This window comes from Cebus imitator, unplaced genomic scaffold, assembly GCF_001604975.1.
Source record: "Cebus imitator isolate Cc_AM_T3 unplaced genomic scaffold, Cebus_imitator-1.0 Scaffold54, whole genome shotgun sequence".
NCBI lineage: Eukaryota > Metazoa > Chordata > Mammalia > Primates > Cebidae > Cebus > Cebus imitator.
The window spans coordinates 6462870-6489261 of record NW_016107369.1 but is presented as its reverse complement, the minus strand read 5'-3'; the positions used below and the strand labels follow the sequence as shown (position 1 = coordinate 6489261).

Genomic DNA, 26392 nt, shown 5'->3' with positions numbered 1-26392 from the left:
AAACTCATAGCATTTCATTTGTGCCATTTTGTTATGTCAATCATCACTGTTGCTTAATCACACAATTTCTGGATCTTAATGATCATTTGGTCTATCTAGAGAAATGTTTTATTCCCGTTAACTCTAGAAGCCTGTTCTGGACACTACTGATAGGAAACTCACTACCATGCAGAGCAGATATTTCTCCTTTAGACTCCTTGAATTATGGTTATGTCTGCACTGAAGGACCTCTCTTAAGGACAGTTTCACATCAATTTCATCTTGATATCAACAACTCCACCTTATATGTTGACATATACATACTACGCATTCAAAACATATTTGCTGAGTGGCTGATGAAGGAATACAGAACCACTTTGTGGGAAAGCCAGGAGTTGGGGGAAGAGGCAAGCTTGTAGAATTTAATCCTTCTATCCACATTAAGCTCAGACTCATTGTTCTTAAAAATCTACAAAACCAAACCTAAGCAAAACGCTCCCTCTCTCTTTCCCCAACATGGTAGAAAGTAATCATACTTAGAGCAAATCCTTTTGCTAGAACAGAGATTCTCAAACAGTAGTCCCCAAATCAGCACACCATCAACATCTCCTGGCCACCTGTTAGAGATGCAAATTCTTGGACTCCACCGCAGACTGACTGAATCAGAAACACTGGGGGTGGGGCCCAGCAATCTAGGTTTTTTTAAAGCCCTCTAGGTGATTCTGATGCACACTAAAGTTTGAGAACCACTGGGCTAGAAGACTAGACCTATTTTCGGCTTGACTCCACCCACCCTATGTCCACCTGCCCTTCTAGACGGATGGCCGTGGCAGGCAGGGGCAGGGCAGGCAGCCCTGAGGCCTGTGTTCAGTTATCAGTAGAATCAGGACCAGACAGTACATGGAATTCCTGGAAGCCAGACTTCTTCACGAAGAGGCCCCTGGATGGAGCTCCATTTCTAACCGTGTGCTTGTACTATGTCACTCTTTCATCATCAGGTCTTCAAGAAATATTTATTAAACACCTACTATGTGCCCCACCCTGTGGCACAAGAGGGACAAAGATGAACAAGCCCCAGACCCCTCCGTGGAGGAGGTTGCAGTCTAGCACAGATCTGCATGTAAACAAGCCAGGGAGAGGAAGGTTGGAAACAGTGTGAGCCCCTGCCAGGCAAAGGGGCACATCAAAGAGGGGCCAGGAAACTGGCTTGAGTGAGTGGGGTAGCTTCCCAGGGAAGGAGCCCCTGATGTGAGCAGGACTTCAGCAGGCAAAGCAGGCCCAAAGCACATGCAGCCATCACCTCTGCGAGCTGCGGGAAGTCTAACAAAGGTGGAGAGGAGGAGCGGGGTGAATGTGAGGGGGACTAACAGGAGAGGAAGCTGAGCAGGGCTTTATCCCGACAGCAGGACAGCCAGGGAAGGATTTTATCCTGAGGACCAGCTTAAGCAGATTTATGTGTTAGAAATACTGCTTAAGATTGTAGGGCAGAAGATGGATTTGAAAGTGGCGAAGGGTTATTTTAATTGCTTACCTGTGAAACAATGAGGACTTATGCATGGAGGGGAAAAATGGGGTGGGAGAGAGTTAAAGAGAGAATCTGGTGGAAGAGGGAGTGAGCAAGAAAGCAAGGAAGAACCTGGAAAGACTAACATGGCCTTCCGGGCCATGCCCCACCCAGCCCTGTCCACCTCTCCAGCCTCTTCTGACACCAGGGTCCGCATCCTGCACAGCCCTCCTGCCCGTTGGCCTTTTCATTTATTATAGATTTTTCTTCCCACCACAGAGTCTTCGCACAAGCTCTTTCCTCTGCTGAGAATGGCCCCATCCCCAATTTGCCTGATTAAGGTCTAATCATCCTTCTGATCTCAGTTCAAATGTCCTCCCCCAGGGACTCTTTCCAATCAAAATTAGAACCTTAGTTCTTTTGCCTTCCTAGGACTAATCACGTGTCAATACAGACAGTCCGCAATTTACAGTGGTTTGACTTTTGATTTTTCAACTTTACAATCATAAAACCACATTTTACAGATCCATACAACTGTTCTGTTTTTCAGTACAGTATTCAGTAAATTACAGAGATATTCAATGCTTTATTATACAATAGGCTTTGTGTTAGATGATGTTGCCCAACTGTAGGCTAATGTACGTGTTCAAAGTAAGCTAGGGCTGGGTGCAGTGGCTCACACCTGTAATCCCAGCACTTTGTGGGGCCGAGGTGGGAGGATCCCTTGAGCCCAGGAGTTGAAGACCAGTCTGTGCGATATGGTAAAACCCTGTCTCTACAAAAAATACAAAAATTAGCCAGGCGTGGTGGTATGCACCTACAGTCCCAGCTACACAGGAGGCTGTGTGGGAAAATGACTGGAGCTCAGGAAGCAGAGGTTGCCGTGAGCTAAGATCACACCACTGCACTCCAGCCTGGGTGACAGACAAAGACCCTGCCTCGAAAAATAAAATGAAAAAGCAGGCTAGGCTATGACATTTGGCAGGTTAGCCGGATGAAATGCATTTTTGACTCAGGATATTTTCAACTTCTGATGGATCTGACGGGACATAGCCCCACCGTAAGAGGATGAGCATCTGTGTGCATCTCTCCCAGGGGCAGCAAGTGTGGCAGGCCCCGTGTGTCCACAGGTGCTGTGTCCCGATGACCAGCACAGGGCCTCGCTTGTGGCAGGTGCTCAGTATCAGCTAGGGAAAGCAAAGAAGATGCCCAGGTTTCTGACTTGGGCAGCTGGGTAGCAGGATGAAGGAGGAAAACAGATTTAAAGAAGGGAGAGAAAGAGTTCAGTTCACCTGAAGCTGGGGAAAGAGACATAGATTTTGGAGTTGGCAGGGTAGCAATGGATGTTACGGGTACGGGGGAGAGTGTCAAGAGGGATTGTGGAGAGAGAAAAGAGGTGCTTACACAGGATAGAACTGAGAAAACACCAGGATCTTAAGAGACTGATGGAGAAAGAGAAACTGTACAAATCTATTTAGAAAGGGTCGAGTGTGGCAGCTCACCCTTATAATCCCAGCACTTTGGGAGGATCACTTGAAGCAAGAAGTTCAACACCAGCCTGGGCAACATAACAAGGCCCCATCTCTACGAAAAAAAAAAATTCAAAATTAGCCAGGTAGCATGCACCTGTAGTTCCAGCTACTCAGGAGGCTGAGGTGGGAGGATCACTTGAGCCCAGGAGGTCGAGGCTGCAGTGAGTCATGATCCTGCCACTGCACTCCAGCCTGGGTGACAGAGAGAGATTCTGTCTCAAAAAAAAAAAAATTAATAATTGTTAAGAAAGGCTCACACAGGAGTGAGCAACATAAGCCAAAAGAATAGAGTTTCAAGATGACAGTAACAATGACACCACCAGTCACAGCTCCTGCCAACAGCTATTGAGTGTTTACCATGCGCCAGGCCCATTCCAAGTGCTTCAAGTAAATCAGCTCACAGCAACCTGCATCCCCGTGTTAACGAAAGATTCTGCACCGAGGCAGAGCCACAGTAATAAGTCAGATGCGTGAGAAGGGTCAAGAAGGTTGAGACTGAGAGACCACTGGATTTGGCAATTGGGAAGTTGCCTTACCAACAAGAGAATCCGCAAAGTCGTGGAGCACAGCTGCAGGGTGCCCCCAGAAATGAGGAAGTGCTGACGGGGCCAGCTGTGCAGGGGTGGAAAGAGGGAGGCTGGCGGGTGGAGGGGAGCTTGGGGTCAGAGGACACGAGGGTGGAGCCTGCATGTTACCAGGCTAGCTTCTGACTCCCAACCCCTAGTCCTTCAAATGATTTCATCACAGGGGCAAGAGGAACAGCGAAGACTTCCAAGATTTATTTTGATTGGATTGTATCAGGATCAAACTGCTTCGTTGCAATGGAAAGAAACGTCTTGAAATCCTGCTTTGACTGGCTTAGTAATGCCAGCACTGTTTCTCCTTCTGTGTTTAATCATGTCTTCCTGTCACTGCAAGCAGCATGGGCCAGCTTCGTGAGCCTGTGACCTGTGTGTCTAGTTTGGGTCCGAGTTCGGAAAGGCCCCACGCTTGGTTTAATGCCCTGCTGCTGCCATCTTGAGATTCTTCATATTTATTGAACAAGGGCCCCCGCACTTCCATTTTGCAGTGGACCCTACAAATCATGCAGCAGCTTCTAGAAACCTGCCGGAATCAGAGTGGAGCTCTGAGACTAAGTTACTCTAAATCGCTGACCTGATAGTACGAGAGCTGCCAAGGTGAACCCGGGTCCCCACCGGCCCTGAGTCAGGCATAAAATTCCCTTCTGAGATAACCTTGCTCAGCCACTCAGGAGTCATCATCTCAGTGCCATCAGCCACTCAGGCCTGGCTTCTAGATCGCCTCTGCCCTCAGAGAGGCAGAATCTGTAGCAGGTAAGTGGGCAGGCTCAATCTGAGCTGCCTGGGTTCTAGTCCCAGCTCTGCTGTTGACTGTGTGATCTTGGACAAGTTCCTGATCCTCTCCGGGCCTCAGCATCCTCTCTGTAAAACAAGGTTGATGATGACAGCACGCCTACTCCCAGCAGTGAGACCCATGTGAGAGAGTGCATTCAAAACAATGCCCAGCTCATCGGAGGTCGAGGCTGTTCTCAGCTGCTCTCATCACCACTGCAGTCAAAGTGGCCCAACAAAGAGACTAAACCCCAAGGTGGGGAGTTATTTCTCCTCTGAAGTCTGGTGTGGAATACAAGGAAAAGGGGGTGGGAAAAGAAACATTTTGAAAATAAAATACTGAAACCATCTGCTCTCCTTTTATCATGTCGGCATTCTCACTCTGGAAATATCCGTCGTGCGGAATGAGCCTGAGCCCCAGGAGCGCTGAAGCAGCAGAGCAGGCCTTGCCCCATCTTCCCTCTCCAGTCTCCTTCCCTGGGGGCAAGTGCTTTTGCATCAGGCATCTCTGAAGCCACCACCCCTGGGACCAGGCAGCCCTGCCTGCGCATGACCTAAGGTCCTTCTTTTCACCTTGGCAAGCGTGCACCTGGAGTTTGTGTTCCTGGCACGGTGCACATGGAGAGCAGCGGCTGTGACAATAAGGGAGGTCCAGCTTGCCTTCTCTCTCTCCTTCCCCCTGGGGCGGATCCATCTGTCAAGCTGCAGAAGGAGTGTTTGCCCACTTCCCAATCCAGAACTGGATTCTGCAGGCAGGACCTCCTGTCTGGAGTTACAAATGCCTTCAGTGCTGCTCCAAAATATTTACTGCATGCCCCCTGCCCCCTTCAATCCCACCCCACTCACTCCTAGTCTGGGTGGGGGGGTGGGGGGAGGGAAGGGGAGGAGGAGGAATCAGGGGCAGTTTTTGTGAACAAAGGCTCTGCAGCAGACAGCAGAATCCTTCCTGCCGGGGAGAAGCGGCAGCCTTCCCCACTGATAACTTAATGACTCTGGCACATTTTCATCAGCCCAACTTGGAGCACGCAGTGGGTATCTGAGCCAGTGGTTTCCAAGAGACTGAAAGCAGTGACTGAAGGCAATTACAGGATGAGCGTCCCAGAGACAAAGCCTGGGCCCCGGGAGTCACCAGCCAGTCACCAGCCGCACCTCATTCCCAGCTCTACCCCGTGGCACTGACATACAACCCTGAGGATACCACTTCCTTCTCTCTGCAGCTGGACTTCCTCATCTGTCACCCAGACCGCGCCGTGCCCATCATCTGCCATCAGGCAGCACCCATTCTCATGCAGAATCTCACAGCTCAGGAGGCAAAGATCCTTATTCCGCAGATGAGGAAACTGAGTCTGGGGGCGTTTAAGCAATTCTCTGGATGGCACAGCCAGAATTTGAGCCCCGGTCTATGTGCCTTTGAAGCACACAACTGAAAAGTATGCTGATGAGTCTCTCTTTGGCACTGCCTCCCTCCCCACCTGTCCCAAGGGTCTGGGGCTGACAGGCGTGGCCTGCTCCCATGACTTGCTCTCAGCAAGAAGGAGGCAACAGCAGGAGAATGGGGGCAGGGGGTGGGGGATGGGAAGAGGAACACGTGGGGACTTGGGCCCTGCCCTGCTTGGCCACTGTGCTATACAGGGGCTATAGAGGGCCCTCCTCCAAGACTCCAGCCCCGCCTGGCTCTGGGAACCCCGTGTCTGCCCTGCTCCTTGGAGCTGGGGATAGGGAAGGCTCCCCACTCTCCCTGTCAGCACCTTCATCTCACCCACACCTTCATAATCACTCTGGCATCACATTCCCTTACATGCAGCCCTCCTGAGTGGAATCCCACGTCCTGCCAGATACCATTTTGATGCATATTCACCCCCTAGCAGACTGGTTCATAGAAGTTTGGGGCCACCAACGTCTCCCAAAAACCCTCCGTCTTCAATCTGCAGAACCATCTGGGGGATGGAGGAATTCCTACAACCGATTCCCTCAAGTGGGGAGAAGCCGAACTGAGAAAAGCCTGGTGTGACTCCCAGATACAAATTCAGATCGGGATAAAGCCCAGGAGATGCTTCCAAAAGCCACCTGCTCAGGCTGGGTGTGCAGGGTGCAGCTGTCCATCCCACAGCCACTTCAACTGCCCAGGCTTTTCTCAAAAGCCAACAGCGGATCCACAGAGCTCAACGTGCTACAAGTCAAGGCTTCAAGATTGGTCCAGGACCTGCGATATTTAGGCCCACCCCTGTTTAAGTGAAAAGAAGCTCCTTTGGGCAAGTCCAGGGTTCCAGCGTCCAGGTGGGCTTCTTCTCCCTCCCCTGCCCTTGAGGCTCAGAGGCCAGCAGAGTTGGTGGCCTTCTAGAGACCCAGGGTCTGATACTAGCACCCTTGGACAAATTCATACCCTTTTCTGGGTCTTTATTTTCTTTTTTTTTTTTTTAAGACAGAGTCTCACTCTGTTACCCAGTTTGGAGTACAATGGCGCAATCCTGACTCACTGCGACCTCCGCCTCCAGGGTTCAAGCGATTCTTCTGCCTCAGCCTCCTAAGTAGCAGGGATTACAGGTGTGCGCCATCACGCCCAGCTAATTTTTGTATTTTTAGTAGAGACAGGGTTTCACCACGTTGGTCAGGCTGGTCTCAGACTCCTGACCTTGTGATCCACCTGCCTCAGCCTCCCAAAGTGCTGGGATTACAGGCATGAGCCACTGTGCCAGGCCTTGATTTTCTTAACTGCGGAATATGGGGGTTGAACCAAATGATCTCTAAGTCCTCTGCATTCCAGCACTTCACAACTCTCTGTACGTCCTGAAGCTATTATTGCCTCAACTATGATAGGAAAATGATGAGGCTCCCAGGGGCTGGCTACGCCCACCTCCCCCCGATCCCACTCTGCACGGTTGGCAGTTCCCATGGCTTCATACCTTCTTTCAGGCCACCCTGGATGCTTATTTTAAGCTGAATTCCTTTGGATGGAAACACAGGGGGCTGGGGGTAGGTGTGGAGTGAAGCATTCTGATTTTTCACAGCCATATTCCTTGGGGCCTGGCAGTGACCCAGGATCTATCAAACTCCAGTGACCCAAAAGCCCAGTGTCTTCATCAAGGGAGAGTGTCCTGCTTATTTTAGGAATTTACTAGATGTGAGGAAGAGCAGAGACGAGCAACTAGACTCTCGTTTCAACATATTCTATCACCTGATTCTGGATCCTCAGCAGGGAAACGCAGAAACCTCTAAAACCAAAGCACGTGTTACAGGAACGTTTCCTGCCTGCTGAGAAGCAGGGTAACAGAATGCAGGTGAACTCTGGGGTCTGCCTTCTTGGGTCAGCTAATTTGCAATGTGACCTTGGGCAAACTACTCAATCTCTCTAAGCCTAGGTTTCCTTGTCTGTAGAATGAGGGCAACTTATTGCAGCTCATGATGGGGGTAGTGAGAACTGCAGTTCATCCTGGTACAGCGCTCAGCCCAGTACCTGGCACACAGCACATGTTCCACAAACACCAGCTAATTTTGATCATTCATGTAACTTGATCAGATGACTTCCTTAGACGCTGACAACTCCAGCACAGAACGCAACTGGGGCCCGGCTTAGGTATTAAATAAGTATCTTTTCTAGATTTGGCATAAAGAAAATAAACATTTATTGAGACTATGTACGAACCAAGCAGGGAGCTAATTGTTTGTACACATTGTCTCATTTAACCTTCTTGGAAACCCGATAAGGTTAATATTATTGTCCTCACCTAACAGACCAAAAAACCAAGGCTCAAGGAGGTTTTGTGATTTGCCTCAGGCCGTGGCTAGGAAGTGACGTGGTAAAGATTCAGATCCTGGCCTTCTGACTCCAGAGCCACCTTCTTCCAACGGCATCCTTACAGGGCAGTGTGTTTGATCCCTGATTCTAGTGAGTCCTATGTTAGCATGCCCTTAATTAGCTTCAGTTAAGAATGACATCGAATTGTTTTCAATTTTACAAAAAAAATAATTTAAATAATAAATGTCATTGTCAACATTTCTGGAGAAGGTAAAAACGGAAAGGTCAAAAATCAGACCCGATTCCTCTATGCTGAGGCAGCCCTCAGACGTCTGGGAATCTTGCTAGTGTTCTCTCTCTCGACATCTCTGTACACCTCGCATGCTGGGACGTCAGTGCGGCCTCGATTTCAAGCAGGCTTTATTTGTGAGTCCCAGGCTATCCAGTATGATTTGCCACCCCTGCCTGAGGTAGGCCTTCTTCCACCTACAATGTCAGTGTAAGTCCCTCAGTTCCTTTGAGTAAACAACAAATGTCCATTAGCATCTGTTAGATGTTTCTGCCTGGATTTCCTGCCATTTCCACAAACACATATGTCAGTTTCATCACTCTCCCAAAATTACTTCCCCCCTTTAGAATATTCCAGCTAAGCCTCCCCTTGTGTCTCAACAACTCAAGTGTAAGATGTCAAGAGTCATCATTGCCACCTCCCTCTCTCCTCTCTCCTGCTCTCCACACCCTGTCCATCATCTGCCAGGTTCTGTGAATTTCGCTTTCATTAAGCCTTCCTTGTCTGCCCCGTCCATTTCATTCCTGCTAACACCGCCCTCCAGATTTCACGTCTTCTCCTAGCTGACTAGAAAAGACTCTTCTCGGTCATCAGGCTTCAGCCTTTCCTCCCTGAACACCGAACCCTACAGATCAACCTTTCTAATGATGTCCCCAGGATTGCCATGAATTACCTCTGACCATGCAGGCCAACCTCTAAGCCAGGGGTGCCCAACACCCCAGGCTACAGACTGAAACCTGGGCTGCACAGCAGGAGGTGAGTGGCAGATGGGCGCACAAAACTTCATCTGTATTTGCAGCTGCTCCCCATCGCTCGCATTACCACCTGAGCTCCGTCTGCTGTGAGATCAGATTAGATCTCACGTTAGATTCTCATAGGAGCACGAATGCTATTGTGAACTGCCCAAGTAAGGGATCTAGGTGGCCCACTCCTTATGAGAAGCTAATGCCTGATGATCTGTCACTGTCTCCCATCACCCCCAGATGGGACCGTCTAGTTGCAGGAAAACAAGCTCAGGGTTCCCACTAATTCTACATTATGGTGAGCTGTATAATTATTTCATTATATATTACAATGTAATAATTATAGAAATAAAGTACACAATAAGTGTAATGTGCTCAAATCATCCCAAAACCTGCCCCCACCCCTGGTCTGTGAAAGAGTTTTCTTCTATGAAACCAGCTCCTGGTGCCAAAAAGCTTGGGTACTGTGGCTCAACACACCTCAGCCTGACGTTCCCAGCAATCCTGGTCTAACTCTGAGGCCCTAGTCTCCCTATCCACATGCTCTGGGTTAGTCGAGCTGATCCATCTTCTGTCCTGGTATGCACATCCCACATTCCCTTCTGCAGACATTCAACAGTTTGGAAGCACCACTGTGCTGGGGCTGGGCTGCAAGTTGATTCTGGCCTGGGCCCTGCCCTCAGCAGGCTCACAGTCTAGCCTGAGGGAGCAGAGAAACAAAGTGTCATCACACACTGTGGGGTACCAGCAGCTTCCAGAAAGGGGGAGTGATAGTGTGTGTGGCAGGGGAGGGAAGGAGACTGAGTGAGAGGAAAAAAAAGAGAGAGAGATGAATGACTGGGATCAAATCCTGGCTCTGCCATTTATCCACTGTGCGACCTCAGGAAAGTGAATTAATCCCTTCTCTCCCCAGTTGCCTTATGGGTTGAAGAGTTAATATAGATGAAGCTAATAGAATATTCCAGGTCCATAATATAAGTCAACAAACTTCAGCATTATCATTATTACATTTTCCCCCTACCCCTGGACACACCATCCATCCCTGGGAGCCAGCATCAATTCCATGCATGTGCCCTAAGGGCCTTCTTGGCATCCTGGGGCCACATCCTCTGACCCGCAGCCCTTCTTCATGTGACCACTCCCTCCTCTGTTCCCTCAGTGCACACTGTCCCCTCCATGAAATACCGCCCGGCAGTGTGCTGTCTCCTGCGACATCAGCCTTTCTCCTTCCAGGTATATTGAAGAAAGAGAAAATCAGAAGACCAAGGTGGGAGAAGCCTTTGCAAAGCATGTGCCACGTGCAAAGCTTTTTACATACATCATCGCAGTCAGCTTTCCCAGCGCGCCCCATCCCCACCGCACGCCCGGGGACACAGAGTCTCCCAGCAGCCAAATGACTTTCTTGATGTCACAGATAACAAGCAGCAGAGCCACTCCACAATCAGGACACATCCTGCTTCACCCAGCTCTCTGCAGCCTCGCAGACCCACCAGGCTCCTTGCTTTGCTCTACTCCCCGCCATGACTCAAAATAAGAGAGATCAAAGGCCGTGCACCAGGCCCTGCAGCCTCACAGCTGTGCTTGTAGGAAACAGTAAAGCATCATGCAAAGGTATGGCTGGAAAGCTGGAACAGTGCTTTCAATAGTCAACAGATTTTAGACCATCTAAACATCTCACAGTAGAACATTGAGCAAATTAGGAGACATGGCCATAAGCCGTGGCACAGCTGCATCATGGAACAGTACACAGCCCTAAACACAATGTTATAAAAATGTTCCTGAGGTATTGCTGAGTGGGGCAGAGGGGCATTAAAATGGTATGTATCATTTATTAGTTGTCTCGTGTGTGTGTGTGTGTGTGTGTGCGCGCGCGTGTGTGTAGTGAGAGAGAGAGAAAGAATTCTAGAATGGAATACAGCAAAACAAAATGTCAGTTATTTCTGAGGAGTGAGATTATGGGTGACTTATTTTTCCCTCTTTTTTTTTTTTTGAGACAGCGTTTCGCTCTGTCACCCAGGCTAGAGTGCAATGGCACGATCTCAGCTCACTGCAATCTCTGTTTTGCATATCCGCAAATTCTGATTCTTCTGCAATGAACAAATACTATTTCCATAGAAAAGTTATTTTAAAAAATAACAAAAAGCACCTCTACAAATGTTAATATCTACTCTATTATGGGTCATCCACACAATAATAGGAATTGTCACAAAGTCTGCATCAAGAAACAGTTAGTGGAGAACAAGGTTGTGACTGAAGAGAAAAGAACTCCAGAGGGTATGGGTCACAGCCCAGAGAAAGCAGGTGTAGGGAAGGAGGTTAATGCCAAGATGCGAGCCCTAGAGGAGAGGAGGCAGTGATAGGAGGGTCTAGGTACGCAAAGAGAAACCCCACCCTCTCCCCAGCCCTGCCTCTGCCCAGCCCTGCCGAGCACCTGCAACCTGCATCCACGACACACCGGTATTTAAATATTTAAACTGACCCAGCTTTGCTGGAACGGACACACTCAATCTCCAGGGATCAATCCCATGCCACAAGCCCCACTCCACAAATCAAGTTTCTGGGGACACCGAGCCTTTCCTACCCTTCCCGTTCCCACCCCCATCCAAGGACCTGCAAGACAACTGAGTGATGAGCCCGGCTTCCCTTCAGCGACAAAAGCAGCGAGCCTGAAGGCCGCATTATTGGCTTTTTCACTGCAGCTTGAAGCTAAAAGCACGTGAGTCTTAAAGAATATGGGCCTTAATGCCCTCAAAAAAAATTTTTTTTTAGCAAAACTGCAAGAGTCATCTAACTCTCCCTACTGCACTCAGGTAGGGGTAAAACCAGGGTCATTTGAAGGAGGTTGAGGTCAAGCAGATTTTCTGGGACTGCCTTGGGTTCAAGCTTTTGTCTGTCCAATCCACGAATCCACCCCTCCCATCGCACCTCTTGGCCTGTGGCACAGTTTCCCATGATATTCCCCAATCCGCTGCTCCCTTTCCGTCCTCCAGACATCTTGCCTTCCAGTAAAGAGCGTCATTGTTAAGCTGCTGCCCGGGAGGAAAGGTGCCACCGTAGGGGAAAGGAGTGGAGATCAGGGCAGTATGGGGACCCAAGGAAGGAGCCACTCCCTCATTGACAAAGGAGGAAACCAGTGCCACAGAGATTGCAGTGTAAATCAGAGCTAGACCTCCAGCCTGCTCCTCCCTTCAGCCTGATACCCTTCTCTCCGAAGTACACCACCGCCAAGAAGCAAGGGACTTTGGGACGGGAAGAGACCTTAGACCCTATTCTGATACTACCCCAACTGGGTATGGCTGCACACACCCCAGCTGGGTTCCAGAAGGGAGGCAACAGGGCGAACTGGCCACACAATGGAAGATACATATCGTGGGGTGGAGGCAGTAGAGAACAAAGACTTTGCTGATCCAGACGTTGCCTGGAGAGGACCCACCTCTGGTGTGTGACACCGGGCATGACTCAGAAGTGAGCCATGTTTCCAGGAGGGCTTCAGCCACATCTATTCGCCTTTCGTCACTCATCTAGCCTAATGCCCTAGTTCGGGGGCAGAGATTTTAATCGATTTAAATTGAAAAGGCTGGAAATCATACAATTCATTCCATTCCACTTCAATGGTAATTACTACCTGACGCCAGCTCGCCAGCCCTGATGCCTAGATACTGCCTGTCGACAGCGGCCAGGGCTTCACCTCATAAATAACGTGCGCATGCTCATTAATTAACTTTGAAAACGTTTTTTTCTCAGGCCTCAGGAGAACCAAACTCCAGGGTAGGAGGGCATACGTCAGGGGCAGTTAGGATGGAAGATGTCCTAGGTGTGACTGTTCTAGGGTCGAGGATGCTGGGATCATATCCCAGTGTCCACGTCATAGATCCCAGCTGTGCGGCCACGGACAAGGCCCTTCACCTCTCTGAGCCTCAGTTTCTTCATGGTAAAATAAGGTCGAGTGTCCCTGCCTCTCAAGGTTGGTGTGGGGTGTGGGGGTTTACAGAGATAACCCGTGTGGCATGCTTAGCCTAGTGCTCTACACACCCTAAGCACCCACTCACAGGAATTAAGACCGTGATTCAGAAAACACTTCAAGGAAAAAAGAAAACTTCCCACATGGCTTCCCTTGAGTCTAGCAAAAGGGCACATGCCTGCTTTGCTCCTCCCTGCATGGCTAATGCTCAGAGACAAAATGTTCTCCCTGAACATCACACCGTCATCACCAGCTTCTTTTCTGTGATGTTTCTTGAACAAAGAAAATGGAAAAGTGGGTCTCTCATCAGGAGTCTGCTCCAATGACGCTAACAGAAAAATGCAGGCTTGGGAGCAGTTAGGAAGAGAAGAGGCAAATTCTCGAATGACTGTTCAAACTCTCTAGTAGCCCAAACCCAAGGATTTCTTCCACATACCTGTCCCCAGTTACCATCCCGCCTATAAAATGGGGCTAAGGATACTGCCAGGATTTAAAGCGACTAAGTGAATTAAAAATCAAGTGCTGGATTGCTGAGTTGTATATCAATGCGGAATAAATGGAAAGAATAGGTTCTAAGGAGACCAACTAAAACACTGATGCAAGCCAGTGGCAACCTGCCTGGAGAATTCCTGGAGACTCCAGAATGTCCAGATGCAAAGAGCAGGGAATAACAAGAGCTGAGCAGTCAGGAGCCAGAAGCCTTCATGTTTAAATGAAGCCTTGTCACTGTCAAAAGCCAGAAGACACAAGAATCCCCCTGAAGAGCGCTCAGAAAATGCAGGCCCCTTGGCCTTCCCTCCAGCGATTCTGATACAGGAGGTCTGATGTGGGGCCCGGGAATCTGAATTCTAAGAAGCAACTAGGCATGGCTATGCAGATGGCCCAGGCCTACACTTTCACAAACACCAACAGCCTTTTCCACAGTGGCCTATTCATTTGCTTTCTTTGTACGTAAGGAATACTTTTCCTTAGGCAAGAGATTAAAAGGGAAGAAACAGAACTTTAATCCTTAAGCTTGGTAAACTTTCAAGGTAATTAAAAGAGATTGGTTGCTTGCTGGAAAACAAAGTATTCCTACTCCCATACACCACAGGTTGGGTAAAACATAAATCATACTCAGATGATTTAACGTTTCTCTGAGATGGAAGAAATTCAATGACTGAGTGAAAGGCATCAGGCAAACTCTCCATCACCTGGAGTTAGCAGCCACCATATTCCAGCCACCCACTTTGAAAGGGAAGCTTGTACCAAGAACACAATAGGACAGCTATATTCAGGGATGCATTCCAGAAAGGGTTAAACAAATCACATCTGCAAGATAGCTATTACCACTCCACATAAAGCCAGAAAGGGGCTGGGGTCCAAGGTGATCTAATATTTTCATAAATAACTCAAAAGATGGAGTGGGAATTATGCAAATCACACCATAGATGATACAAAACTGGCAGGGATGGCAAATCTGTGGAGAATGAAATTTAACTACTGGGCAATGTCTTTAAATTTGCCTTTATTGAATCTTGTATATTGAAGTCACATATTATTGGATCTGTTTATTGAGACTCGATGGGACCAAACGCAGGGTGATTTATGGAAGAAGGAATAATCAAATGCATAAGTAGAAAAGAGCATGCACCTGGAGAGGCATTGGCACCGGGGCTAGGACGGGCTCCGACTAGAAGTTGTTGAGAGGGCGGATAGGGTGAGGGGTGGCCAGAGACTTCTGTCTTCTACAGACACTGGGCCGTGCTAACAGCTGCTCATAAGGTAAATAAGAAACACGCCTATTGCTCTGTGAGCCACCTGGACTTGATGCTACTTCCAATAGGAGTGCCATGCTGTCGACCTGGAGGGGAATTCCGAGCAGGGTGCCACAGGGACTAGGGGGTGGGGCCCCAGGGCAACCAAGAACCCATGTTCAGGAGGCCTCCCAAATGGACGAAGGCCTAATGTGCCTATTCGTTGGGAAAAGATGCGCAAACGACAAGGGGACCTGTAGGAGAGAACATCTTCAGCTCCTGTTAAGGAAAAACACTCATTCAAAGCACAGCTGGCATCATGGAAGAAAGGGCAGCTTATGGTAACACCATCCCTGGGGACGCTCGAGGAGGCGGCCAGACACCTCTCTACTTAGGATGCATTAGAGATTATTAAAAGCACTCCTTGCCCAGTTTGGGGGTGGGGGGGTGGGCCTCGTGACCTCTCCAAAGGTCATTTCTATCCCAAAGGATCACATGTCTGAAGGGCACCAGATAAAAATAAAGTCTATTAATCACCGAGCTGCCACACAATTTCCTAAGAGAGCCAGAACAGGGAAGGGCAATCGACGGTGGCCCCTGCTCCACCGAGGGAGGGACAGGGAGGCAGCACGCGTGCGGGCAGAGCCAAGAAAGCAGCGGCTGAGACTTCCAGAAAGCCTTCCCCACTGTCAGGCCTCCCAGGCGCTACAGGGCACACAGGAGGCGGGAGAGGAGAGCCCCAAAACAAAGCCACAGGGGCTCAGGAGACAGCTCTTGATGCAAGCACTTTGTGCAGAAAGAGGGGTGCCCGGTCAGAGAGGGACCCCCACAAAGGCACTGCATAGTGATGATCCACAAGGAGGCAGAAGTCAGAGGCAAAGGTGAGAGGAGAGGAACTGGGAGGGGTGAAGTCAGAGAAAAGGGCACACAGGCGTGCGTGTCTGGGAATCCATGGGATTACGATTGGCTGGGAATCCATGGGATTACGATTGGCTGGGAATCCAGTGAAAGCTGTAGAGATAGAGCAGAGAGAAATCCCACCATCTATGGCAGCAGACAATCACATAAGAAAATAAAGCTTTTTAAAAGAGGAACAAAGGGCTGGGCACGGTGGTTCGCCCCTGTAATCCCAGCACTTTGGGAGGCCAAGGCAGGAGGATCGCTTGAAACAGAGTTCAAGACCAGCCTGGGCAAGACCCCATCTCCACAGAAAATTTTAAAAACATAGCCATGCGTAGTCCCAGGTCTGTAGTCCCAGCTACTGGGTATGCTGAAGCAGGGGGATTGCTTGAGCCAGGACGCCAAGGCCGTAGTGAGTTATAATCCTATGATTGCACCATTGTACTCCAGCCTGGGTGACAAAGCGAGAGCCTCTCTAAAAAAAATTAAACAAAAATAATAGAGTAGCAATGCCCCAGTTCCAAAGCAGTTGTTGGCATTCTTGACAGAGGGGCTGGCCAAGGCAAACACAGCTGGAAAGGCCAAGGGAGTCTGAGGGCCCTCCCCAGCCCATGGCCTAGAGCCAGCCTCTCAAGGGTCAGCATGCTTGGGCCTCTACATATCAGACCAAAACGGAATGCCATGTAGGAAGCAAGAACCAGGCCAAGGCATCAGACCCCATGCCCTGTTCCCTCCACATCCTGGACTGAAATTGCTTTGGGGTGGAGACGTTACCTGTAGTAGTCTCAGGAATGGCATCTGCACAGAGTATCATGCAGCCAAATGGGGGTCATGGAGTTTGAGTTCTTCTAGCAAAATGTTCTCCAAACAGCTGTCACCCCATCAGACACAGAACAACTTTTTGAAATCAAAAGAGGCCAGTGAAGGGGGAGAAAAATGGCACCACACCCAGCGTGCCTCCTGGGCCCCCTCTCACCTCGCTCTCTCCCTGCCTTCATGGAGACTGCAGACCTGGCGAGATGGGTGGGATGCCCAGAGGGAGCCCCATGCCAGGGTCTGGCCTCGACTGTCTCACTGCCATCCTCACTGCAGCCCCTTCCCTCCTCTGGTGAAGCTCTGCATCCTCCGAGAGGAGAAGACGGCAAGCGAAGATCCTTAGGAGTGTGGTGGTGAGAGCTGGCCTCCCATAGAATGAGCAAACGGTACCCAGTACAGTGAGAAGATGACTAGGGCACAGGTTTTCAATCCGCCACCCAGTGCTCTGCCGTCTGGAGCTGACCACATCCCTCCCCAAGCTGCAGGTTTCCCAAGGTCCACCCACTGCCCTGGCTCCCTCAGACCTCGCTTCCGTGGGCTCCCTAGCTCTGTCTGCAGTCCCTAAACCCAGGAGCAAGCCAGGCAGTCACTTGTCCAAAAGATGTTTCTGAAGCAAGCAAGAAAGGCTGGAGATGGATCGAGGGTCATTTATTAAAGTAAGTCATTGTCATAGAAAGATTCATAACTTGCCCTACCTAGGACAGGAGAGAAAGAAGGAAAGGAAATTAAAGGGAAACAAATGAAAAGCCATGAAAGCCAAGTACCTCTGTCGGAGGGTTTTGAGTTATGCTTTTGTTTGTAACTTTCTGAAATACTTAAAGAAATAGAGGATGAATCTTAAAGGAGACAGAGAGCAAGAGAGAGAGAGCCAGAGGCGGGCCACGCAGGAGGCACGGCGGGAAGCGGGGGCGCAGAACTGAGGGCGTGGCCGCCCCAGCTGGCTTCCCCTCTGCAGAAACACCCAGGGCAGCAGTGGTCCCAGGAAGTGGTGACTGCGGTGGAGAGAGCGGCCGGGTAAGCTCAGGTGCGGACGGAGAGGAAGAGGCAAGCGTACACTGAGGCTGGCAGGCTGGCGGCCCAGGGAGCACAGGGAAGGGGGACCAGGGGGTAGGGACAGAGGAAGGAAGGTGGGACCGGCCCGTACTTACTGTCACAGACGTAAGGTTTGTCGTGGTCTTCCTGAGAGGCGGCATCGTGCCTCCTCCTGCCCCCCGCAGAGCCACGAGCCTGGGGAGACATGAGGTACAGATGTTTGTTACCATGCTCATTACTACGGCTCCGGAGCACACGCCCTGCAAGGCCCAGCACCCTACCTGCAGCTCCTCACACCATCTTCATCCCAACTTCTGTACCAACACCACCAGTCCCATCTTACGGGTGAGGAAACTGAAGCCCAGAGAGGTCAGGGAACTCGCCCCAAATCACTCACCTATATCATCTCACTAAATATTAACACCTCCAAGAAATGGTTTCTACTAGGGTCCCCATTTTACAGATCAAAGGACTGAAGTGATAGAGAGGTTAAGTAGCTTGCCCAAGGTCATTCGAATTCCTGCCTCTACCGAATTCCCACACACTACTGTGCCACTAAGGCCCCTTCCTCCAGCTCCTTAGCCTTCTAGCCTCACTGACACGGCTGAGGATGACAACCCCAGGTCCCTCAGCTGAGCAGCTGATGCATGTATCAGAGCAAGGCCTGATGAGGGCAAGGAGGCGTAATCGAAGTTGTCTTCCTGTGCCCTAGGTTCCTAGGTTCCTGTGCCCATACATCCCACCCCTCCGGTGTCCCAAGAGCCAGACAGTCCTGGCATCCAGGCCTAAAGCAAGAGCGTAGACACAGGGCAGCTCTTGCCACCACCCCAGGCCTGGCCTAGTCGGTAGGGGTGGGCTTCGGCTAAGGCCTCCCTGTGTGGTCTGCCTTTTGGGCCTCCAGCCAGTGACAAAGACCTTGACCCTCATGGTCTCCTGGGCTGGACTCCTGATATATCACCCTGTGTGCATGTCCCAGACAGGGTCAGCATGACCTGGGGTAGGGGTGGAATGAGCTCTACCTTCAAGAATCAAAGAGCCCAGGCAGAGAGGTTGCTGGCAGCTCTGCAGCCCCAGGGCAGTGGTGACAAGAACACGGTGAGGTTTATTTTTAAGCCTTTGTAAGTCCCACACGGGTCACGTGTGTAGCAACCTCGCCTCTCCAGGTCATTCTTTAGTAATAAGTAGCAGTCAATTCCCAACCGAGGAACGGGCCTGCTGGGATCTTTGGGGACAGAGAGGAAGGGGCAGCAGGTGAAGGAATAAGACCTGGCAGCAGCCTGGGGTGTAGGAGAAATGGGGCAGCCCCTGGGGCCTGGCTGGGAAAAGTGGCCATGGGGACTTAATGGTGGAAAGTCTCTGGGATGCTCACACACACACCCACACACACTCTCTCACACTCAGATACACATTCTCACACACTCACACTCACGTACACATTCACACACACACTCATACACATACACACACACTCACATTCACACACACTCATACACATTCACACTCACACTCACACATACACATCACACACTAGACACACACATTCACACACACATTCACACTCCTTGCATGCACACTCACACATACTCCATGCACACACATACTCCATGCACACACACACTCACACATTCACACACTCACATACACATTCACACACATATGCACACACTCACACATTCACACACACACACATTCACACACACTGACATTCACACACTCATACATATTCACATACACTCATACACATTCACACACTCACGTTCACACACACATTCACACTCATACACACACACACGTGCACATTCCATGCACACACACTCCATGCACACACTCACTGGGGATGTCACAGTGGAAAGGCCTGCCCCTAGGCCTGCAACACACACACTCACAAAACACATCCACTTCCCAATCAACACCACCTGCCAAGCTACCACCTCTGCCACCTCCTCAGCATGTCTCTCTCCAAAACGAATTCCACTTCCTCCCTCCCTCCCACCAGTCTCCCTCCCCACGCCACCCCTGCAGCACTGACAGCCAGCAGCCCTCCTCCCCTTGCCCTCATTACTCAGAGTTGACCCCAAGAGGGATCTGTAGGCGCTGGCAGTCACCCTGGGCACTGACAGGCCTTCCGCCTGCCCGCGCTGCCGAGGTGGCCACCCTCAGCTGCCCTCCCCCTCCACACCCCTCTGTGAAGCCAGGGACAGCTTGACATGCAGCCCACAGCCCTGTCACAGCCGCCTCTGAGCAGGTGAAAGCAAGTCAAGCAGAATGACGAGGCAACAGCAGACTGGGGAAGGGGCTCTGGGAGACTAAAAATACCTCCAGGGAGAAGAGGAGGAGCTGAGCAGAACTCAAAGCACGAGGGCTTCTGGGGGAGCTGCCAGCAGGAAAGGGAGGGCATGGTGGGAGCCAAGCTTTCATCTCCCGAAGCAGGGCTGACCACAGGGTGACTCTGTGTGCCACACTCCCTGTGCCTTAGTTTCCTCAATTGCAAAATGGGGACTGTGGCTATAGGGCACTGCAGGGGACATGTAAGGGAGTCCTCCTGAGGCAGTAGCACTCTTAGGGTCTCCTGGAAAATCTCAGGTTTGGAAACTCAGAATCCTACTTCTCCTGCTCAAATGTCACCTCCTCAGAGAAGCCCTCCCTGACCTACTTACATCCACTCACGCCCTCTCCATCATTTTCTTTCCCCTCCCATCTCATGGCACTGAGCACTGTCCGGCATTAGATTATACCTGTGTTGGTTTATGAGTTGATTTTGTCTCCCCCACATGGGGGTGGAGACCATGTTTCTTTGGGCCACAACTGTTCTCAGAAACTGGCACAGGACCAGTCACATAAGAAGCAGTTAACAAACATTTGCCGAATAAACAAATCAATCAGGCAGGCAGCGAGTCAGTCATCTCTGGTTCTTCTCCTTCATGCTCTATATCCAAATACTATTGTTTCTTCCTTCGAAGGCCATCTAGGTTTTGCAGTTCCTTTCTATTGCACACCCTAATCCAGGAGCTCATCGGCTGACCGCCGAACTGCTCAAAGAACTCACTAACAGGGATCTACCACCACATTGCCCCCAGCCCATCCCACGGGACTTTCAGACCATTAGACGAAGGGATGAAAGACAGGAGCCCATGGTCACTGGTTCACGCATTCACACATTCATTCATTCACTGCCATCTACACCCACTTATGCAGCCAATGGCAACCTAGCGCTGACCCCTCGGGTTCACCCCAGGCTCATGCTCTCCTCCACCCATGCACATCTGATCCAGGCTTTGCCCTTGCTAACCTCCACTTCTCCAAGAATCTTCCTCTTGCCACACTAAGGAGTGAAAGGGCATCCACTTAAAGTCAGATAGACACAGATGGAAACGCCAGCTATGTGTCTTGGACAAGATACTTCTCTAAGCTTTAGTTTTCTCAACTGTAAAATGAGCACAGCAACACCTAGACAGCAGAGCTGTTGAGAGAGTTCGAGCTGAGAGCGTGTGAAACCACAGGGGACAGCACTAAGTCCACAGGAAGCACTCGATATGTGACTTCCCCCCTTGCCTAGGTTGGTCTCTCTCATCTGAACTCCTGTTGCCTTTGGTTAGTGAATAGTCAGATGCCTGCTGTTTCTAATGGTGTCATGGGTATTAGCATCTTCTTCCCAGTTTGATTCTAAGGTCCTTGAGGGCAAAGATGGCATTCTATACTTTATTATGAACCCCTAACACTTAGCACATAGCATGCAAAGCTCTTTTACATATTAGCTCAGTTAATTCCTACAATACCCCTACGAGTTAGACCAAGTAGCGTTATGACTCCTATCTTGCCCTTGATAAAGCAGGTTCTGACCTAGCCACAGTCCCAGGGCCAGCAGAAGGAGCAGGGCCTAGGTCTGCATGCTCTGTTATAGAAAGCTTTGAAGCTGACTAGCCAAAGGAAGCCAATCCTCCTTCCCCCAGAACTGCCCACCCTACTCCACTCCTCCCTACTTCTATCCCCACACTACTGGGCCATGGCAGCCATGAGTGTACCACATGGTCCTGCCCCACTGGCCATAGTTAATTGGCTGGCTCAGGAGTAGTCACCTGACCCAAGCTGGGCCAATCAGATCCTACCTCCAAGGGACTTGGAATTAGAAAACAGTGACCCTAGTTAGTATAGACCACGAGAACTGAGAACCCATAAATTCAGGAGCTTATGGGGCTATATGCTCAGAGAAGCTGGAAGAATGAAGGAGGGAGAAGCAGAGGCCAGAAGCAACCTGGGTTCCTCTCTCTTTCCCCACCCTAAGTCCCTGTCACTTTCCTGCTCTTCCTGTGGTTTGGATCTACAAAGGTTGCTCAAATCTGGGGCAATGGCCTGGCAGCTTTTCGAATCCTTCCCATTTTTATTGAAGCTGAAAGACCCTTGACTAGGACAGACTCGGTCCCAAGCAGGGAGCTAGATCTTCTATGCCAGTTGCTCTCAAACAATGGCCCAGGAATCCTGGGGGCCCCCTGAGTGTCCTTTCAGGGACTCTGCAGTGTCTATGCTATCTTCATAAGAGTCCTAAAACATGATTTGTCTTTTTCACCCTCACGCTCTCATAGGCCTTCAATGGAGTTTTCCAGAGGCAACATGGCATGTGATGATGCTGTCACTGTGTGTGTGTGTATTCTCTAGCTTAAAATTTGTTTTAATTGGCCAGGCATGGTGGCTCACGCCTATAATCCCTGCACTTTGGGAGGCCAAGGCGGGCGGATCATGAGGTCAGGAATTCGAGACCAGCCTGACCAACATGGTGAAACCCTCATCTCTACTAAAAATACAAAAATTAGCCAGGCGCAGTGGTATGCATCTGCAATCCCAGCTACTCAGGAGGCTAAGGCAGGAGAAGCACTGGAACCTGGGAGGCAGAGGTTGCAGTGAGCCAAGATCCAGCCTGGGCGACAGAGCAAGACTCTGTCTCAAAAAAATATTTTTTTGTTTTTCTCTTAAATCTTTTTATTGGGCTGCCCCTTGAACCACAATAGGTTCAGAGAGACTCCCTTTTTAATTTCTAATATGGCAAAGATCACTAGTGATATGAATATTACTGGTTATAACCTGAACAACAGCCTTTGGGGGCTCTCAGTGTAAGGAATTCCTGAGATCAAAAAAGCTGAGAACCACTGCTCTAAACACTTGCTTTTTTTTTTTTTTTTTTTAGATGGGGTCTCACTCTGTCACCCAGGCTGGAGTGCAGTGGCACAATCACGACTCACTGAAGCCTTGGCCACTTAGATTTAAGAGATCCTCCCACCTCAGCCTCCCAAGTAGCTGTAACCACAGGTGCACACCACTGTGCCTGGCTAATTTTTTTCGTTTTTTAACAGATGAGTTCTCGCTATGTTGCCCCCAGGCTGGTCTCAAACTCCTGGGCTCAAACCATCCTTCCACATCGGCTTCCCAAAGTGCTAGGATTACGGGTGTGAGCCACCACCCCCGACCCTTGCTATTTAAAGTGTGGTCCCGACTTTATATCAGCAGCTCCAGCATCACCGGGGAGCTTATTAACAAGGCAGGAGCACAGCCCCCACCCCCTGGACCTACTGCATCAGAATTTGTAGTTTAACAAGATCCTCAGGTGCTCCATATGCACATAAAGTTTGAGAGGCACCTGAATATCATAGTGCATCAATAAATACTTCGGCATTGATTGATTAATTGATAATACTCACAGGAATGACTCACAAGAAACTCATGGATTGTAAAGAGCTTTGACTTCTTGGGCTAAAGTTTCCGTAGACACAATCATCGTTGGGTTTGAATTTCCCTCACCGCTCAGAGAACACGCATTATTAAAGTTCCAAGAGTTATTCCCTTTGCTTGCACCCTCCTGATAATACCTAGCTGGTATGAAGCACTCAAAACTTCCTGACGAAGAAACTGAGGCCCAGGGTCCTTATACAATTTGGCCACCATCACAGAGGTTACCTAATTCACCCAATGTGTAGTAAGTGGTAGAGCTGGAATTTGAAGTCTCAAGGTCCAAGGTCAAATAAAGCAGAGCCTATGCCGTAATCCCTACCTTAGCCTTGGCCTCCTCGGTGAGCACACAAAGCATCTAGGGGCTTGTCAAAGTGCAGGCTCTAATTCGTCTAGTGTGAAGTCCGGCCTTCGCAGTCCTAACAAGCTCCCAGATGATATTAATGCTACAGTCCAGGGACCACACACAGAGGAATCAAGACATAGACTGCCTCTAGGTTCTGACAAGAGCTCCCCAGTGCCAGCAGAAGCTGAAATATACCACTTTAAAGGGTGGGCAATGAGCTGGGCATGGTGGCGCATGCCTGTAATTCCAGCACTTCGGGAGACCCGGGCAGGAGGATCGCTTAAAGCGTGGTCCTGACACCAGCAGCTCCAGCATCACCTGGGTGCTTATTAACAAGGCAGGCGCTCAGCCCCCACCCCATGGACCTACTGCATCAAGGGGCGGCCCAATAAAAAAGATTTAAAAGAAAAATACAACAAATTTCAAACTAGAGAATACAGACCCTCACAGTGACGGCATCATCACCTGTCATGTTGTCTCTGGAAAACTCCATTGGATGCCTGTGAGAGCATGAGAGTGGCTTGAGGCCAGGAGTTCCAGATCAGCTTGAGCAACAGAGACCCCATGTCTAAATAATAACAACAATAAAGGGTGGGCCAGACAGCTGAACTGAGGCTGTGAGTGCAGCAGCTTCACACACCCCAGCACAAGAGGCTTGCCCACAGCCTTCTGGGTCCTTCCATGGCTCCCCGCGTGGGCGACATGTCCACAGTGTCACTGTACAATATGGAGTCATTCAGCTGCTGCTTGGCCAGTATTTGGTGGGCCGAGAGCCAGTGTAGGCTCCTTCTAGCCCTCTCACTGTGTTCAGGCCTCTCTCATCTCCCCTACAGCTGAAATATGACTTTTCTCTTTCCCATCATTCAATCATTCATTCAACAAGCTGGTCATTGGCTACATGCTGGGCCCTGGGCCAGGCACGAACTCAAAGGAAAAAGCGCAGACTTGTGTTCAAATCTTAGCCCCTTCCTTACTAGGCTGAGTGACCTTAAACAAATTACTTAACCCCCTGGGAGCAATAATGCCAACTTGTGGCAATGAAAGCAGTTCTGACCAATAGAAATACAATGTGAGCCACACTCATTATTTTAAAATTTCCAGTAGCACATTTAAAAAAAAAGAGAGAGACACAGGTTCCAATTAATTTTAATAATATATTTTATTTAGCAATATATCCAAAAATGATCATTTATCATTTAATCAATATAAAAATCAATAATGAGCTGTTCTGCATTCCTTTTTCATACTAAGTCTTCAAAATTTCATGTGTATTTTACATTTACAGCACATTTCCATTAGGACTAGCCACGTGTTGCGGGCTCAGTAGCCACATGTGGCCAGCAGCTGCCATAATGCACAGTGCGGAAACAGAGAAGGTAGTCTAAAGCAAGTGGCACGAAGGCATCACTCTACATGGTAGCCCTTGTTATACAGAGCCCATCACATTGCCTGGTTTACAGGAAGCGCACTGTAAGCATAAATGGTTGCAGTGACTGCTGATGTTTTCACAAAGACACCCAATTGGTATTCACTGACTGCAAGCTCAACCTTCTAAATGTAGGCTGGGGGTGGAGAAGGTGTAAAGAGGACCATTTCCCCACTCGAGTCAGTTTGGTTGGGGTGAGAGAAGGAAAGGAAGCAGGTCTGGAGGTGCACAGCTCTTTGGAGTTCACAAAAGGCCCAGGAAGTCCAAGCCCAAAAGTGTCCTTTAAAAATGGAATTGGATTTTCTTTTGAATACCCTCCCCTCCATGAATGGGTCTAGGCCAGTTTACCGATGGCTGCAAAAATCATTCAGTGAAAACTTAATGAGGAACTTTATAAGGGAGAGATCAGGCTGACAACACTCAAGTCTACTGATCCATTATAATACCACTCCAAGCAGAACTGGACAAGACATGCCCCTGATGTGATACAAGAAGAACTTATCACCACCTAGGAAAGATTCTTACCTACCCCCAAGAAATATTTGTACACACGTACACAAACACACACACACATCCTGAACCTAAGCAAGCTTCTAATCAAACTACCAGGTTTCAGGAAATGCAGAGGATGGAGAAAGGCATTAAACACCACCCTCCCACCACGACTAGAATGTGAGAAATTCCACAAGACAAACAACCCAAATTCTTCAACAAATTAATGGCATGGAGGAAAAAAAAATGTGTGTGTCAGGGTGTAATACAGAAGAGGTATGTCATGGAATCCGAAAGACTTAAGTTTCAAACAAACCAACTATAAAAAGGCATTTTTTTGACAAAGGAGGAAAGGATAAGGGACTAGATGGTAGATATAACTATTATTTTATTGGGTATGCTAATGGTATCTGTTAGACAGGCACATCTGTTAGAGTGCAGTTAAGTGATAAGATGTCTAGGACTCGTTTTCAAATACTCCAGAAAAAAAAAAAAACAAACATAAATCAACAAAAAGTGGAAAAAAAAAAAAAAAAGAAGAGATGAGCCAAGATAGCCGAGATCTTGCTAAGGGACGAGGCTGGTGCCAGCTGTACCAGGGCTGCACCATCAGAGAGCTCCCTGCCCGGCCCCTGACCAGGCTGCACAGCCCCACACTGCGCCAGGCTGGAACGTCTCAGCTCACAGTGTGTGCAGCACTGGCCGACTTGTAGCCACCACCGGGGAACTTGCTTCTAATACAGTATAAAGCCCTGCCCCAGAGCTCCTAAAGCAGAATTTCTGAGTGGGGTCCTGGGAATCTGCATTCAGTAAGCTCTCTCAGGGATACT

The 26392-nt window shown here is 49.5% G+C and overlaps 1 protein-coding gene across 8 annotated transcripts in view; it reads right to left on the bottom strand.

Annotated features, from left to right (window-relative positions):
• Nucleotides 1–26392, bottom strand: part of DPF3 (double PHD fingers 3) — a 288551-nt gene that overhangs the window by 84460 nt on the left and 177699 nt on the right. For all 8 annotated transcript variants that reach the window (XR_005200301.1, XR_005200298.1, XR_005200299.1 and 5 more), the window contains one exon: nucleotides 17697–17775. Coding sequence is in view for 4 of the 8 variants with exons in the window: in XM_017528735.2 (XP_017384224.1) it covers nucleotides 17697–17775 (79 nt within the window). In the remaining 4 variants the exon portion in view is untranslated. The remainder of the gene's footprint in view (nucleotides 1–17696; nucleotides 17776–26392) is intronic.